The 18,440-nt window shown below is 48.4% G+C and overlaps 1 protein-coding gene across 1 annotated transcript; it reads right to left on the reverse strand.

Moving 5' to 3' along the window:
• Positions 1-5,079: 5,079 nt before the first annotated feature.
• Positions 5,080-16,502, reverse strand: CLEC3B (C-type lectin domain family 3 member B). Its single transcript, XM_048952140.1, has 3 exons — positions 11,374-16,502; positions 8,052-8,150; positions 5,080-6,848 (listed from the first exon to the last, which is right to left on the reverse strand). The coding sequence occupies exons 1-3, from the start codon at positions 11,477-11,479 to the stop codon at positions 6,448-6,450; spliced, it is 606 nt and encodes a 201-aa protein (XP_048808097.1). The 5' UTR covers positions 11,480-16,502; the 3' UTR covers positions 5,080-6,447.
• Between the last annotated feature and the right edge of the window lie 1,938 nt (positions 16,503-18,440).

The raw sequence follows: 18,440 nt of genomic DNA on the forward strand, positions 1-18,440 counted from the left end.
TCTCTTCTCTTCTCTTCTCTTCTCTTCTCTTCTCTTCTCTTCTCTTCTCTTCTCTTCTCTTCTCTTCTCTTCTCTTCTCTTCTCTTCTCTTCTCTTCTCTTCTCTTCTCTTCTCTTCTCTTCTCTTCTCTTCTCTTCTCTTCTCTTCTCTTCTCTTCTCTTCTCTTCTCTTCTCTTCTCTTCTCTTCTCTTCTCTTCTCTTCTCTTCTCTTCTCTTCTCTTCTCCTCTCCTCTCCTCTCCTCTCCTCTCCTCTCCTCTCCCTCTCCTCTCCTCTCCTCTCCTCTCCTCTCCTCTCCTCTCCTCTCCTCTCCTCTCCTCTCCTCTCCTCTCCTCTCCTCTCCTCTTCCTTTCTTCCTTTCTTTTTTTTTTAAAGAAATGTGTTTCTGAGAGCAACTCAAGGCTGTCTCATCCCTCCAGCTCAGTTTCTGCAGCTGCTTAGGTGAAATCTTCTAGTTCATGTTCTTTCTAAACAACTGATGGAAAGGGAACAGAGGTCAGGCTTTTGTTTACAACATCTTGAAATTTGAAGGAGGAATATGATGCTTGTTCACTGTTGTGCTTTTTTCCTTTTGTTCTATTTTAACTCAGCTCTTGGTACGGTGATATAAACGTCAGTTTACAGTTGTTTTCACTCTAAGGTTGACTTCTACTGTGCTTACTTCATATTTTGAATAAGAGTACAGGCGCAAATTCAAGTTTACTTTTCCCTCAGATAAAGTTGTGACTTAATTTTTTTTTAATAAATAAAACATAACTATATTACCAGCAGAAGCAGTCAGTGTACAGCTTTCTCATGTGTGTAAATACCTAGTTTGCTATGAAACGAGTGCTTCTTATTTATTTTGGTGGGAACTACAACAGACACAAAGAGCACAATAATACTATTTGATAGAGAAAATTCTCAGCTACAAAGCACTGTTTTTCAACATAGTCACTGCCATTAGCTGTGCTTTTTCACCAGCAAGAAAAAAAAAACCCTGCATGGTTTGTCTCTTAGGTCACTCACCACTGTGAAGTGCACCACCTACTGTGCTCACATCCACTGTTTGGTCTCCATAAACATTCAGCAAGTGATGATGATTATCAGTGGGTGCCATTGCTGCATGCAGGAATGGAATGGCATACCTTTGCTTCATACACACTTCCATGTCAGGTACCATTCTGGCAGACTGCCCCTCTGCTGCCATCTGCTGCATGGCTACAGAATGTAATGGAAATACTGCAGAGAGGGTTCATCCCCTACCCCCATCCATCTGCCTCTGACGTTGTGGGACAACATAACACTGGGAACTTCTGAAGATTTGAACATCACTCTGAAAGGCTAAGAGTCATCCTTCAGAGGTCTCTGCAGCCCCACCAACTCGATTTGGCTTTCTGCACGGGAACAGCCTCCACTGGAGTGATTGGGAGAAGATCCAGAAGCAGAAGATCTTCTCTGGTTCTTCTCTGATCCACAAGCACCCCTCGGCAATGCTGTGGAGCTGAGAAGCCTCCCGCAGGATTTCAGGAGCAAGTATTCTTGCAGGGAAGAGAGGGAGGGATAATCTTACTAGCTAGTATGTAGATGTTCAATACTGTGGATTTCACACTGGGAAAACCTGCATGCACTTTGGTGAGTGTTGCAGCTGTGTGGAGTACAGGGTCAGCCTGAAGTATGTTGATATGTCAGTAGCTTTGTCTCCTTAGTCAATAGCAGTGAGTTTCTAGAGAAGCTGCTTTGCTGTTGGTATCTTAGCTAGTGATGTGCTCTTATGTGCATGTTTGGGTCACTGGTGAGAAGTGCAAGCCACAGCAGTAAGTGGTTCAATGGTTTCTTGTTGGGGTTGTGGTGTTTATAACAGGAAAATTTCCCTGCTACCATGACGTCAATATAAATGAAGATAATGTATCACCTCACTTCTGAAGTATTATTATTTGATGCTCAGACACAGCTTGCTCCATCACATGAGACCACACATGGTCAAGTGAGAGCTGAAGTGGGAGATGTCCCAGGAGATCCTGATGGCTCTCTCATTCTTCCCCAAAGAGAAAAAGAGCCACAAAGCTGCCCTTGATGCAGCCACATCCCAGGCCTCACAATCAGGACTTTCCATGTACCTCTCAGGTCGTCGAGGCTCCCTGATCCTTGTGGGAACCAAAGATTTGCTTTTGGATGCACACACTGCTCACTGCAGTTTTTCCTCCACAGATGTGTGCTCTCTATTTGGAGTGAATTTATCGCTTGATAGAAGTTGTGAAGTGGTTTTACTTCTGACTGTGGATGCTACTTGTACTTGCAGTTCCAGCAGGTTTGAAAGCGGACTATTCTCCCTATAGGCCAACAAAACAATTCAGGTAAATATTTAAGAGAAGGAAGAAATCTGAATGACTATTTTTGCTTGTTTTCATGCTTTTCACATTTGCTACGTAGGAGTTTTTTTCCTCAGTTACATGCTTTCAGGTTTGACTCCCTTTCTTGGGGGACGTGCTACAATGACATGCTGTGCTTTCCTTTCCAGTGGGTATGTTTTCATTTATCATTAAGAAGCACTGCCTGTTGCTCTGCCTCCTTCTTGAAAGCACACGGTTTCTAGGCTGCATAGAAAATTGTCAGTCAACAGCTGTAGGTACATGGCACCCCACCCACATAGCTCCTCCCAGGTCCTCATTTTTCAATGGAGACAATTGTTTCACCATGTTTTTAACGGATGCTATTTCTGGACCATTTCCTAAAAGTTGCCTGTTTTAAGGCATATTTGAGCATTTGGCTTTCTGTTCTGACATATTACAGAGTGAATACAGGAGCCAGTTTCCCTGTGTGTGTTCTGCACCAGCTGGTGCACAGGCAAGTGGAGAAGCTGGAGAACAGGAGACACGGGGGAGACCTTATTGCTCTTTTCAACTGCCTAAAAAGGAGGTTGTGGTGAGGTAGGGCTCAGACTCTTCTTCCATGTAAAAGTGGTAAGACAAGAGGGAATGGCCTCCAGCTGCCCCAGGGGAGGCTCAGGTTTGATTTTAGGAAGAATTTCTTCTCAGGACGAGCAGTGATGCAGTGGCACAGGCTGCCCAGGGAGGTGGTGCAGTCACCGTCCCTGGAGGTGTTGAAGGACCGTGTGGATGTGGCACTGAGGGACGTGGGCAGTGGGCATGGTGGGGTGGGTTGGCAGCTGTACAATGTGATCTCAGTGGTCTTTTCCAACCTGAATGGTTCTCTTGCAGCCTGGGGCTCAAACCCCTGTCTTGAGGGGGTTTTGGACCCAAATCTTCCCCACAATGGAGGCGACGTCCAGGCTGCACATGGATGGAGATGAAATTTAGTCTGCTTCTGGACAATCCTGCTCTAAACGCAAAACAATGTGACACTGCTGTTAGGCTGATTCACTACATCCACCCACTTGTTAGTTGTGTTTGGGGACTGATCATCTAATATACGGTGTATCTTGTTTTCTCCAGGGGGATTTGGTGGAGTTTTTTCTCAGTTTTGATTTGGCTGAATCGCCGCGTGAAGCTTCAGCTTTCATCTTCTGGTCACACTTGGCGAAGCAGCAGCAGAACTCCTTGCTCAGTATGTGTGTCAGAGCTGGAAGGCTGAGGTGGACGTTCTCTTTTATAAGACACAGTGCTTCTAAAGTAGTGCTTTTGTAAGCATTGCTCCTTCAGACCTGCTTGTCATTGCCAGCCCGTAGGGCTGCCAAGCAATGGGCTCACAGGCTGATGAGTGACAAAGATCTTACCACACACTGCTATTTTAATGGGGTTTATCTGGCCTTGCTGTAAGGTTTGGAGACATAAGAGCAGCCTCAATGCCCCAGTCCTGTGGCAGAAGGAGGTGGAGCCAGGACAGAGGAAAGATGTGGATTCTGGCCTTCAGAACAAAAAGAAGAACCGTGGATAAGGAATCTGGCAGAGAGTCTGCCAAGAAACTGCTGATGCAAAATCTCAGCTCCTCCTTGTGTTAAGAACAGCACATCTTTAGCTTTTAAAAGAAAATCCATAGTTCATAATGTAAAGAGCAGCACGTAGAGAACTTTAAAACTCTTAAGTGTACCCCTAAGTGTACAAGGTGAGGCACAGCATCCCAGGTCCAGCAAGATGGCAGGAGTCATGTCACCTTTCCCCATGCTCATCTCAACTCCAGAAGAGCCAACTATCTGGGAAGGACAGTGCCTGGTGGCAGCAGAATGCTGTGAGAACAGGCAGCAATAGAGAGATACGAGAGCAACAAGTTTTTGACAGATTGACTCCTTAATGTTCCCATGGGGAATATCCTTTGGCATTGTTCTCTAAGGCTGTTTTTAAGGTTCACACTCCGTGCACCTGCATCTTCCCCAAAGCCCAGCACTGCCAAGACCTGTGGCTTTCACACTGTCCCTCTTGTTCCTGAGCTATTATGAAAGACTTCTCTTTATTTCTCTGACTGTGCATTTGCATTTTAAGACCTTGCAGTTTACGAGCAATCAAGATCAAAGCCAGCAAGGCTTTGGGCTTTGCTACTTTGCCTTCATACACGACATCTCAGAATTTTCTATGACATCTCAGAAATGGAGAGATCGTCTGCCTAGGGAGCCAGAGAGTATGCATGGAGATGAGCTGGCTCATAAGATGCTGCCTTGGCCTGCTGGCAAGCTCTGCCTTCCACAGCTCTGTGTGGTCTTTGGGGGACGCTGAGGGGAAGGAGGAGGAGGGAGAAACTCTCACCACCTCAGCGAGGGAAAGAGGGGGATGCTTAGTGCTGCCACAGCTCTGCTGGCTACAAAGGAGGAGGTAGGTAAGTGTGGAAGGGCCACCTCCCCAGCACTGCCACTGCTGCCGGGCATGGGCAAGGGAAGGACCTTTCTTCTGGGCTGGCTCCTGAAAATTCCCAGCAGCAAGAGGAGGGAGGAAATGTTATTTTCCTGTAAAAGGATTCCATGCCTCTGACTGGAATGGTAAGAGGAGGGACAATCCTACAAATGAGGTCACAGAACAGTGGACCCTTGCTTCCTGCTTTTGCCCTCTGCCTCTGATGTCTCCTACCCTCAGACAGATCCCTGGTGCTGTTTTGAAGAGAAGGGTGAAGGAGAAGGAAGCAGTCCGACCACACTGATTCAACTCCATTCCTTCAGCAAGCTATATATATTTTTATTTCGTATTCATCTGAACAGCAGAAAGTTTGGCAATAATGACAGCCTGGGAAGTATGCACTGTGTGTGTGTGTGTGTTTTGACCCTCCAGCTTGGCTCTCCCACATGAAATTCCGGAAGCCCCACCACCATGCTGGTTTTAGGCAAAGCAGCAAATAGAAGCACTTCTCCTAAGGGCTCCCCATGAACACATGATTCCCAGTGGGCTGCCCTCATGCTAGGGATGTGTAACCCAAAGAACTGGGCTGGCACCAAGCACTGGGCATCAAAGAGCCACTGGTGTGCTTTGGCCAGCAGTCAGAAAATCAGTGTCAGCAAGACTGTGATTGCCTTCCCATCATTCCAATTTATATTTCAATTTTTTCAACCCTTTTCTCAGCAGAAAGTTACCAAGGCCAGGTCTTCAGCTTTACCAGTGCACGTGGTACTCAGCACATTTGTGTTTGCTGAGGACTGGGCCTTGACCAACAAGGACTGGAGTAATTCATCACTAATGCAGGCCCTAAAACTCCTGAAGTGGCTAAAGTCAGACTTGTTGGGATTTACTTTTGGTAGCTAGCTGCCTTCTATAGAGTAGCATATTACTAGATAGTGTTGCAGATTTTTTGTTTACCTAAAACCTTCACCTGCTCCCAAGAATATATTTGACTGAGTATACTGCAAGTGATCATTGCTTCCTGCGTGGTACAGGAGGATAAATAAAGCTTATGGCAGGAATTTTGAAAGATCTGACGCTGGGGCTAGCTCCCTCACTGAGATAAATGAAGCACTTTCTTCTGACTGATGAGAAAAGGATCAAAAAAAAGGGAATGCTTGTGGGAAAGACACTTTTCCTCTCAGCATGCCAGCCCCTTGAGCAGCGTGACACTGGGCCAACAGCTCCAACAGTGCTTGGGTACAAGGCCAACGGCTCTAAGCACAAAGCAGAAATAACACGCTCTGCTCTCTGAGACAGGATCCCGATCCCTGTGCCAGGGCCTGCAGGGGAGCAAAGCCAGAGGAGAAGGCACAGGCTGGCATTGCCGTGTCCCAGCAAGGTTCAGCAAAGTGGCAATGGAAGCTGCGGAGAGGCAGCCCAGGCAGCCCACGTGGCCATTGATGAGGCTGGGCTGTCACACTGGGTCTTCATCGAAACCACCTCATCAGTTCCCCGTGTACAAAAATATATCTATACATCATGCCATAGGGAGAGGGATGCAAATGGGGCTGGATGCAGCCAAGTGAAAGGCAGCGCAGCTCCAACCTGATACCAGGCCATGGCTGCTGCCCCGGTCGCGGCGCTACGTGGAGGTGCGTGCGGGTGTGTGGCGTGCACGGAGCCATCCTACAGCTCGACAGAGCCCCGCTACACGATCATGAACTGGCAGACGTAGGGCAGCTGCTCCTTGCACCGCTTGTCAAACCACTTGCCCACCGCCACCCCTGACAAGGCCGCGCAGTTTTCCAGCTTGCCGCCATCGGGCTGGGTGGTGATCTCGGTCTCCCAGTTCTTGTAGCGGATGGGGCCACCCGTCATGTCAACCCACTTGCCCTCGGCTGCCATGTCGTTGAGGCCCAGCCAGATCTCTGCCTCGTTCCCAATGCTCTTTCGCATGTAGTCGTAGAGCGCGTCGTTCTCCTCTCCACCCTGCGGCGTGCCCAGCGTGCCGCCCTGCGAGATGCAGTGCTCGCTGGCTTCGTGGTATGTCTTGCTCTCAGAGAACGCCAGGAAGCACTTCAGGTGAATTTTGGTGCCTTTCAGGCAGACTGAGATGTTGCCACGTGAATGGAACAGAGAGACAACAAGAGAATTGGGTTTAAAATGGACATCCAGCAAGCACAGCATGTGCATCCCTCAGGGCCCCTCGTTGTCACGGGAAGAACACGGCCTCCCTATTTGGAAACAGCCTCCCAGGAAGATCCCAGGGGTGATCCCATCCTTGGTGTGCTCAAGTTGAGGCTACGCTCTCTGGATTGAGTTCCTTGGGGTACAACGTATCTCTGCTGGGGGCTGGAGCATTTAGGGAAAAGCAGCCAGCAGCCTGCAATTGCAGTTCAACCATCTTGATTACACAAGAGTGAAGAAAATGTCTTTTTTAATAGGTTTTGATCAGAAGTGTTGTGTTTGCAGAGGTGGAGGTCTTCAGAGGAAACTTCTACTTGCCTCTGATTTCATTGTTAAGAATAGCAACTTTTTAATTTTTAAGCTTTAAGCCCTGAGAATGCAGGGTACTCCATCCAAAGAATAGCTAATCAGAGCTATGCATTAATATCCAGAATGCTTACATTTCAATGACTGAGCTTGGATCTAAAGCCTTGATTTTGCTTGTGTTTCTTTTCTTTTAGGGAGAAAATTCTCCTTAACTTGCACTTTTAGTGCATTTCTGTTTCGTGTTCTGCACATCCTACTGGTGTCATGGAATTTGCACAGAATAACCATGGAGCACATCTGGAAAAAGAAATTTTGGGGCCTGTACTCCATGCCTGTCACATAAGGCATAGGGGGATCAACCCCCATCAAGGTTGCCTGGGCAAGAGCATGGAATGTATGAGGGATTAGGTAACCAGCTCCCCAGGCTTCAGACAAAAGCCTGAGGCAAAGAATAAAGCTCATTTGACTGAAGTGGAGCGTAATCTATCAGCCGTCTTGCTGATTCGTGACGGAAAATGAACATCTGGCTTAGAATCATAGAAATATCAATAGCTCTGCAAATGGGAAGCTGTAAGGCATAAAGAAAGGGGCCATATGCTGCACGCTTGTCATTAACTGCCTGAGGCACTTCCTGTGCCTGGAGGAGCTGCAGAGAGACCACGCTGTGCTTTGATCCCCAGTTTGCTCCATGTGATGGACACATCATCATGGCCTGCTTGGGTATCCCTTGTCAACATCACACGGAACAATGGTAACTGCTTTAAAAGCACCTCTTACTCTATAAGAAAAAGCCAAGCCTTCTTCAAGGAGTCCTTTACCTGTCTGAAGTGCTTGCTTCTCCTTCAGTAGAGCAACCTCCTGAGAGATGTTGTCAATCATGGCCTTCAGGTCTTCAATCATTTTGAGGCTCACACCATCTGTTGGAGAAATCCAGAGAGATCATAAACATCCACCACAGCCCCAAAGGAGGCAGCTGGAGGCAGCTGTTCCTATCATCAAAAGTCCCCAATTCCCTGCCCACAAAGAAAGGCAAAAAAGATTCCCACAGTCCATCAGATAGCATTTAATCACTAGTCTGATTGCACCATCAGCCCACGTCCCTCAGGCTGATTTTGGGGCATTGCTCTCCTCACTTAACCACTAATTCCTGGATTCAAGCATGGGCAGTGGTGGCACCAGTTCTGGGACTGCTGGCTCTGGGTGAATGACATGGCTGATCCAAGCACCATGGCTTAATGTTCCCGATGTTTCCAGCAGGGGAGTTGTGACAGCAGCACCACTGCAGCCAGCTGCTCAAGCTAAAGCATTTGGGCTGCTGTACATTAGTATTGCATGGCGAGTCCTGCCCAAAATTATTCTGGGAAGCACACTGATATTGCCTGGTGAAAAGTGTCATCTGTGGCTTTTTTAGGTGAGAAGTGCAGCACAACATTTTCATCGCAGCCTCCTTTGTCGAGTTAGTCTTTCCTCTACTGCAAACCACAGTGATATCTGCTAAGACACAGTGAGGAGAATGAGCTGCAAGAAACTCGACCCTTCAGAAAGATTTTGCTAGCATTAAATGGAGTCCTGTATTGTGGATCATGCTGTTACCAGAAAGGTCACCAACATATGGCTTAGCACCAGCCCTTCCCTCTCTGGTTTCTCCTGCACAGAAGGACTGGCATGGGATGGAGGAAGTGGAAGATGGGACATAAAGGCATTTGTGGTCATTGCACTATACCTGTCACTCCTCAGTTTGCCCACAAAGCAGCAAGAGAGGCTTCCTTTGGGGTCAGGAATCTGGGGAGCTGAGCCATCAAGTGAGGCAAGTGGGGAAGGAACTTGGATGCTCACCAAAACCACCAGCCTGAAGATTAGATGTGTCATGAACACAAAAGCACAGACAGACCAGAAGGAGAGCCTTCAGCTGCTTTCCTCCTTGCTCAATTAACTTCAATGGGTTCAGTTGCAATTCAGGCACTAGGTATTATTTCGGTGCCTTGATGAAAATACTTTGTGGGAAACAGCTAATTAGCACAGTTGTTTATCCACATAAGCCTCTTTTCCAGCAGAACAAATGTCCCTCAGGTTTAAGTAACATCCAAAGGCCATGGTGAGGCACTCAGTGAATCTTGCCAGGGCAGTTCCATTTGTTGCTCTGCCTGGGAGCAAGAGTAGTATTTGTCTCTGCCCCTTTATTTCCTGAAAGCTCATCTCTGTAAGCTGTGACCAAAGCTGTTGCAGTTGGTTTTGGGGCTGCTGAAGCCAACAGCGTGGCAATGCTGTACCTGGGAGCCAGAGCAAGTCCTGAGGTGGCCACCCCTGAGCAGAAAGGCTGAGAACAGGGACAAGAAGAAAAGGGAATTGCAGAAAGAGATGGGTTGTGATGCTCTGGTTATGAAAGCTTCATAAGCAATGTGTCTGAGGCTGAAAATGGGGGCTCAGGGCTGATTTTACTTGTTGCAAAGGCATGTTGCGTAAGCTGTGCCTCAGCCCAGCATGTTCCTGGAGCACAGGAGGGGATGGAGAACCTCTGCATGGGGTTTGTGTTGCTGGAAATGTCTGCAGGCACTTTCTGAAGTCTCTTCCTTACTGACACTGAGGCTCTGAGATCACACAGGAATTGGGGTAGAGTCAGGAGCAGAGCCCGTGTCAGCCTCTACATGCTGATTTGCAAGTACCTGCATCTGGACTCCAAATACCTTACAAAAATGTGTTGGAGCTACACAGAGGTGCTCCCTCCATGCCCTCATGGACCCTGCCTGGCTGCGATCAGGGGAAGCCCCCAGTGCCAAGGGTGCCTAGCCTGGACCTCTCCCAGTGGCATCACCCCTGCAGCTGTGGCCAACCCCCACCCCACTGGGGTTTGGAGAGGATTTGCTGAAGTGCTGCAGCTGGAGCAATTACTGGGAGCAATTTGAGAGGGGAATAAAACAACAAGCAAAGTGAATGTGTTATTTCAGCATTTTTGAAATGGTAGTTTTGGGTTTTTCTTGGTGGAACGGCACCGTTTTTGCTCTGAAGGAGATCCAAATGTAAGCAATAATTACATCATGAGGAAAGAAAAGAAATAGCGCAAAGAAAGAAAAGAGAAAAAAAGAGCTGAAAAAGCTTAAGCTCAAAGCATTGATTTCTTCTGTTTGTGGCGTGGCCACACAGATGAAGAAATACAAACCCAACAAAATGCCCCAACACTCCCATGACTTTGCCCTGTCCAAGCCACCCCAGTGAAGGGCAGGGAGAGTGCAAGGTGGTTGCTGGTGGTTTTCATTCCCTTCATCTGGCCACCAAACAGGACAGGAGCAAGCATAGGGGACAGGAGAGTGACATCCCATCCTTACCATGAGCGGGGCTTGGACGTGGCAAGGGATGAAGAGGAGCCCCAAGAGATGGGGCTCCCATCACTTCCAGTGATAGATAAGATCTCCCTAAGAAATGAGATTCCCTCCTGCTACACTCCAGAAATGCAAGGTGGTATTTTTGCTATACAACACAGGACGAAACCACTGCTGTGGACTAAACAGATCTGCACCAATTTCATAGAGAGCTCCACTGGGAGAAAAAGTTTCTCAAGGATGGGATCTGACAAAAATAGCTGCTGGGAGAGCAGGGCCAAATGAATTCCTGGGATGCTTCCTTCCCACTCTCGTTTGCTCCTAAGAGAGCAAAGTGCCTGCAGAGCAGCTCACCGCTTGCTCTGTGCTCTGGGTGTCTGTTCTGGGCTGCGGAGAGGAGGAATGAGAAGGAAAGCACTTGAAAATGATGAGCCGTGCTGCCTGTAATAGGTGATGTACCACTGCCTGCTCCTGGCTGCAGCCCTGCCACAGCTGCCACTTAGCTTATGGAAAATGAATGAGCAGAGGTAGGGGCTGGAGGAAGGGAGACCGCAGCAGAGGGGAATTTTGGGGAGAGCCTTACAGAAGACACAGAAAACACGGTGTCCTCTGACCCTCAGGCTGCCCCACCACATGCATTCAGTACAGCAACCCACCCAAACCACTTCTCTATCCTTTCTAAATTATGAAAGCATCCCTACAGGCGTTAAAAGAAAAAGAGAGACTTCCTTGGGTTTTTAAAAGCTAAAAGCTGCATTAGAGCACCCCTAACTGTGCCGACCGCCCCCCACGCCAGGCAGGATCCCGCAGACCCGGCCCTTACCTTTCTTGGAGGCCGCCGGCTTCTGCCTGCCCTTGCCATTCTGCTGGACGGAGACGTGGGCGAGGGAGACGAGGCAGAGCAGCAGGCAGGCTGCCCGCAGCGCCATGCCGAGCGCTGAGCTGAGCGGGACTGACTGACTCGGCCCGACACCCGGCTTTAATCAGCAGCGTCTGGCCAAGAAGCCGGCCCCGGGCTGCTCGCGGCTTCCAGCGGCCGCAGGGAGGGCCCAAGCGGCTCCGGCCAATGCTGAGAGCAGCCCAGCCAGCTTTCGTCGCTTGTTTTTGTTAAAAAGTGATTAAAAAAACCACACACGCACATGAAAAAAAAACCACCCCACAAGCGTACTGAGAGACAATTCAGCTGAACCTAAGGGAACGGCTGGGCATACAGCTGGAATGACTCCCTATGACTCTCAGCACAACGCCAAGAGCTTGGTCTCACGTTTCAGTGATGGCAGTGGCACTGTGAATCGCAAAGCCCCCAACATTTCTCCCCTCGTTTCACTCAGAATCTGGGTTACTTCAGTCAGGGTGACTTCAGGGCAGTTCTGTGGCCTAAGCCCAAATTACTGCAGGGTTTCTGGGGAGCTGCATTGTTCTGGAGTCCTTTCTGTGGCAGGAACAGGAATATCCCAGCAAGTGGAATGAATTCACATATGGAGAGAAGGACAAAGTGCTTTGTGCAGCTATCATTAACTGAAATCCTCTCAGAAAAACAAAAACAAAAAGCAAGATGCTGCCCAACACACTGGGAACCACTAGAGTTGCATGCGCATAAAAGATCTGAGATAAAAAGGGGTATGTATGGAAAAAGACCTGCTGTTGATTTAGTTTGGCTGAGCTCTTACACTGCCTAGCTCCTGTGCTGAGCAGGCAAAGCCCTCACTCCTACCTGAACAGAGCTCAGCAGCAGCCCAAACTTCAAAGCCAAGGAAATGGGTTTGATCTTCACTCCCTGTTACTGCAAACACACACGCACACAATCCCACTCAGACTCAAGCAAGAGAACAAATATTTGGGGGTATTTCTCCTTCCTGGCCTCTCCCAAAGGAGGATGGAGCCCCGGAGGTGCCAAACATCTTCACACCCATGTGTGTTCCCTTCTCTTGACACTCGAGCAGCATCTCCCTATCCAAAAAGGCTTCTGGTTAGCTCAGCACCTCCCAGTTTTCCTTGGCTGCAGATTTGCTCGCCTGTCATTTCTCTGATTCATGTTCTGCCACACAGGGAAAAAACTGAAACGCTCTCTGTGAAACACAACTCGGGTGTGCGGCCACCTGATCCCTGCCCACACGATTTAGATGGCTGTGCTTCCTGAAGGGAAAGGTTTTTAGCCAACGCCATCTCAACATGTGGTTTGCAGCAAACGGATCCCTCCTGCAGCAGCCAGCAGGTACCAGGTTTTTACCAGGTTCACCACAGGTGGGACTTCCACCTGCCATGAATGCCAAGTGTCACCTTTGCTTTTCTTGGAGGCTCAAAAAGCTCGTCTCCATGAGACCTATTTGACAGAGGCTAAAGGTTCCTAAGCTCACATGAATGCACTTAACAGTACAAAGCTCATGGGCTGCTGTAGCAGGTCCAGGACTGGGATGCTTGTGAGGAAGGGCATTGTATAGGCTGGAGGGTTCTTGCCCACACGAAGCGCACACCCTGTCTGGGCTTCTGCTGAGGCCTGAGACTCCCATTAAATAACAGGGACATCAATGGCCTTTTGTGTGCTGGCACCTCAGCCAGATAGAACACTTCTGAGCTCTGGGTGACTCACATATGTTATGTAATGGAGGTGGGTAGAGGTAATCCTCTTCATTAGATGAACTAATACAACTGGAAGATGATGAGGTTTTGGCCACTGGAATCTTTCCCCTTTCAGGCTGAAAGCTGAAAGTGAAGCAGCAAGAAGAGCCACAGCTGGGAGCCTCATTAAGCACAAATAATGAGAGGGAAGGAGGAGTGGGACTTGTGGAAGGGAGCGGTAGGTAATTCACAGAAGAGCTAACCAGAAGGAGGAATGTAAGAAGATGCCAAGAAACCAATTTCATTGTCCATACTATGTATGTATATAACCTGGAATACAGAATTCCACTTTCCAGTAAAAGCACTCTTCTCTCTTGTTTCAAGATGGGTCTGCGGTCAGACAGAAAACAACTCCTGTGAGCTGTAAGGAGACCGGTCTGAGGTAAAAAGAAAGAGCAAAAGAGAGCGTGCTTAGGAAGATTGCCCAAAGACTGCAGAGGCTTACGTGGCTCTGGGAAACCCAGTAAGTAGGTTGAGGTGCTGTATTTGGAGAGGGTTCAGCCAGCAAAACAGTGGCTGGAAGGAGCCCATGGAAGGAAGCTGGATGCTCCTGGCAATGATGCAGACCTGTGATTTTGTGCCCAGCTGGGCAAGGAAATGGGCAGCGAGATCAGAGGCGATTTTGATCCAGCTCCGAGGAAATGAGTGGAGATTGCCAAGCCAAGTAATGCACGAGTGCCACCACACAATGGCTGGAAGGTAGAAGGGTGGACTAGATAACAGCTTTCACACGGTTATTATCGAGATAGGCAATTACCGGCCCTGGCTGCTCAAGGCTAAGCTACCAGCCCAAAGGCAGGCTGCAGCAATGCCAAGCCATGCTCGCTCCTCGCAGGGCAGCAGGAGCACAGAAAGGCTGCAGCCCCTCTCCTCTGGGAGGTGTCCTGCATGGTGGAGACTTGAAAGCATCTTCACGCATGGGCCATGCAACAACCTCAGGATGGAACAGAAGAGAAACAGTGGTGGACAGTAAAAATGTATTCTGAGGATGTGGGAGAGCAGAGGAAAATCTCTGGTGTTAGCCACCTTGTGAACTTGTGCTGGCATTGGTCCTGATTTCCGCCAGCGTAAACAACATCAGAACAGGTTAAAATGGAAAGAGCTGAATCTATGGATCATTGTTTCAAGAGAAGGAACACGATAATGCTTCAGGAAAGGGTGGTTTTCATAAGGACAATGATGGGGAAAATGAAGGAGTCAGCACTTTGCCAAAATGTTCTCTCTGGTACCAGTACTTGGAAACTGGCCTTGAGCCTAAGGAGGGAGCTTTTCCATACCCTGTACACTCTAGGGGCAACAGTTCAGAAAATCTGTGCTAAAAGAGATTCTCAGGCCTTAAACTGAACAGAATTAAAGCCAAACCGCTTGAGTTCATGTGCCAGGAGCTGCTCTGCATCTTCCCATTTCCAAAAGGAGCTGCTCCAAAGGACTCACCCCCTCTTCTGCTCAGAGTATGCAGACTCCACTGGGATAGGGGGTGACCCATCTGTCTTCACTACTTTTCTTTCTGCCTATCATTCATAGCCATCTCACTATCAGCAGAAGTGAAGACATTGCCAAAGTGAAAGTCAGTATTTTGGGACTGGGAAGCAGACAGCCATTCTGCCAGCTTATAGTGTGGTTGCGTGTCTTCCCCATCGTTGAACTACTGGTTTGCTTCCATGTAGCTGCCAATGCTGAATTAGGGGGTTTTAAGAGAATTTCTATGAACTTTGTGAATTTAGAGAAAAAGCTGCATGATTGGACAGTGGGAAGAAAGCAATGCGTGTGCTTAAAAAGCCTTATCAGATCAAAGTTGGAGGAAGGAAGAGAAGCAGGACCTCATTCAGGACTTTTCAGCACACAGGTTCCCAACCCTGGCAATACCTAAATTTATGATTTGCCAAAATGCAGTGAGACCACATGCTGTGAGAGCACTCTGGTGACAGGAGAGGACAGGTTGGTGGCTCTCCATGCCTCCAACACCTGCACGGAGCTGGCACAGCTGTGCTCCCGTGGTGACAGCTGGGAGACATATTGGCTGCATCAGGAAGTGGCTGAGATTGCATTTCCTTCTTCCCCTCCCACAGTATTAGCAAAGCTGCTATAATTGTTAAAGTCTAAAGCAGGGAGATCAAATCTGAGCTACAAGTGACATGATACAAGAACTGCAGGGTGCCTGTATTGCTGATCTTAATCAGCAGGATGACAACAGAGATGCTTATAGAGCTTGTAAGAAAACCTCAGCCTTATTAAAGTGCTCCAATGAGTAAAACTGAGCTTGGAACTATCGCTGGGGAGTCGTTAACAGCAGCACATCAAATAGTCAAGTGTTGTTTCGCAAGAATGGCAAAAACATATTTTAGGAGACAGCTAGGAATGCAGCTAATTAAAGGAAAAGCAAAAGCACCACACTCTCTATAGAGAGAAGTGCCCAGCTTTCAGTTTGGCCTTCTCCTATTTGCAAGCCCATGAAACTCATGGGAAATGCTGATGGCTGGGAAACCAGGCCACTGTGACTGAGGTCAGGTCACAGAGTCACAGAATTTCCTGAGATGGAAGGCACCCATAACGATTACAGAGTCCAGCTCTTGGCTTCACACTGGACCACCCCAAATCCAAACCTTGTGTCTGAGAGTCCTGTCCAAACACTCCTTCAACTCTTTAAATACAGTTTTCTTTGTTTCTGGACTCAAGTTCAAACACCCGTGGCTCTGTGCAGGACCAGCAACAAGTGCTGGTCAGTTACATCTCCTCTTGCTGCTGCAACCAGCCAGGCCCTGGGCATCACCCAGTGACGTAATGAAATGTGGGCATCGCGGTGACATTTGAGCATCTCCCAACAGAAGTCCCTGACAGTTCCACTGGATTTCACTTGCTGACTGCGAGGGCGAAGATGGCTCATCACAGAAATGTGTCTGTGTGAGAATTTCTGTTAAACAGAGACAAGAAAAATTAAAATTGAACCACCTGAATCAGAAACGTCTTCTGTTTCTGAGCCAGAGAAGCTGGTTGAGTCCTCAGGCTTCCCTTCTCATCCTCCAGGACAGGATGAGAAGGAACAATTTGGGACACTGCTCCAGCATGGATAAAAGAAGAAAAGGATTCATTAACTACTTCTTCTGAAGAGCAAAACAAATATTTCCGTCATATTTCTTTTGCAGAGAGCAAACCCAGCATCTCAAGCCACCATCAACGCCGGCGCTGCTGCAATCCTGCCAGACCTGCTGCAGAAGCACAGAGGAAACGTGCCAGCCTCTGGCCCCCTCCCTCAGCTGCTGCCTCTGCTCCTCCACCTCACACAAGTCCCACATTTACACCCGGCCCAGCACAGCACCCACAGGCAGCAGAGCGGCAGCTCCTCAGGCCCTCCTCACCTCATCCCTCGCAGCAGCCGTGCAGGAGCAGCCCCGTCCTGCCCCAATGGCACCTGCAGCTCTCACCGGGCACAGGCAGGGGACGGGCCGGCACCCAGGTGGGACCCACTGCAGGCAGCGGGGATGGCAGCACCAGTTACAGGTTCATGAGTTGGGAGCTCACAGACAGGACTGGAAAGATGTTTGAGTAAAACACCTCCTCCATTCTCAGGTCCTTTTATCTATTTATTTATTTAGCAGTTCTGGAAATCAAACGTTTGAATAATTAACTTTTTTAGCTGTCATGTCCTTTTAGTCATTCATTCATTCATTCCTTTGATGGTGACATCTCAGACTGATCTGTATCTTGTCTCTCGAAAGGAAGCAGAACACCAACTTAATGATCTTCATTAAAGAAAAGAATCAGGCTCTAGATTCTTAGCCTGTTAATTTCAAGAGATAGCTTCCTCTATGAAGCCTTTCAAGTGGTACTTCCTGATTCGTACTGCTCTCAAGAACCGTATTACGTCAGTGTTGATCCCACCCTCTGGGAATCTTTTCAGTATATTATGAAGTCTGAAGGTCACATTAGAGATGCAATAAATTGCCAAAACATGAGCTATATCTTATTGGCAGGCATAGGGCAGCTTGCCTGGTATGCATATTTTAGTTTAAATTTTATCTTTGCTTTGGAGTTCATCTAAAGAATGCGTGGGCCAATGCACTTAAACTCAGGCACCAACATCCAAAAACACTGTCCTGGGAAGGAATGCCAGCATCTGCTGTTGCATAGAAAAGATGGGCTGCCCAGAGAAGCTGCAGTGCTCCATCCCTGGAGGTGCTCAGTCAGATTGAGTCCTAGGCAGGCTACCTAGTGATTGGCAACCCTGCCCACAGCAGGGAGTTGCAGCAGGGTGGTCTTTGAGGTCCCTTCAACCCAAACCATTCTGTGATTCTATGACATGGACTCTCTGCAATCTGTTGCTGGTAACAGCCATTTCTGTACCACATCGTGGCCATGGGCCTGAGTAGCAAGAGGTATTTCTGTAGGGTTATGGCTATCCAATGAACTAAGATTTTACCTGTTTTTCTCTTGTTTGTAATGAAAAGACTGGCTTAGAAAGTGAGTAGCAGAAAATCCCCATTCTTTTCACTAATCATTGAGTGTGCAGGGCATGAAGTCAGGCCTGCGGATGAGACTGATCGGGAGTCCATGGGTGACAGAGAACAGAGGGACTGGGCATTCAAAGCTCTAACCAAAATCAGCACCAGGCACCTGGCAGCACTGCGAGGAGCAAGATCTGGCAATACCTGCCCCTGCCAGGCACAGTGAATAGGAGCACCCATGTTGAGTCTCTGTGGCAGCAGCTGACTCATACCTGCAGGGAATGCAAATGGGCAGGAGCTGAGAAGGAACCAAGGGGTGTGTGAGCAGGGTCAGGCTGCGCTGGAGGAAGTTTTCATGAAGTTTGATTATGGGTGGGATGGGTCCTCTCCTCCCCACTGCCATAGTTTCCCTGTAAGGAGACAACAAGCTCTCTTCTCCACCCCAAACTAAACAATTCCAATATTGAACTGCTACTGTAGTTGTGAAACGTTAGCTGATCACATTTCCTAGACTTGGTAAGTCTGTTTACTTTCAGGGTGACACAGAGCACAGACCCAACAGAATGAATGCAAGCAGCAAACCAGCCACAATTGCTGACCCACAGCCTGGCCCTTGTGGCCTGGCCCCATCCACGAGGTAACCTGCAGCTCAGTGCTTTTGTAACACAAGCAGAAGCCTAGCAGGACTCCCCAGACTCCTCGTCTCTAACACACAACTTTCAGCCGCTTGACACTCCCAGCAGAAGCACTGAATTTCTGGGACAAACACAGAGCTATCCTGCTCCACAGATGTTTCCTTTTAGCTCTACTGGACTCAAGTCAATGAAAA

Source organism: Lagopus muta, chromosome 7 (assembly GCF_023343835.1).
Source record: "Lagopus muta isolate bLagMut1 chromosome 7, bLagMut1 primary, whole genome shotgun sequence".
Taxonomy (NCBI): Eukaryota; Metazoa; Chordata; class Aves; order Galliformes; family Phasianidae; genus Lagopus; species Lagopus muta.

Bases quoted from the DNA above. Each gene is read 5' to 3' on its own strand.
- CLEC3B (XM_048952140.1), bottom strand. From the start codon at position 11,479: ATGGCGCTGCGGGCAGCCTGCCTGCTGCTCTGCCTCGTCTCCCTCGCC. The intron at 8,151-11,373 runs GTAAGGGCCGGG...TTTCTCCAACAG, and splicing joins GCCGGCGGCCTCCAAGAAAG to ATGGTGTGAGCCTCAAAATG. The intron at 6,849-8,051 runs GTAAAGGACTCC...GCAACATCTCAG, and splicing joins GAAGCAAGCACTTCAGACAG to TCTGCCTGAAAGGCACCAAA.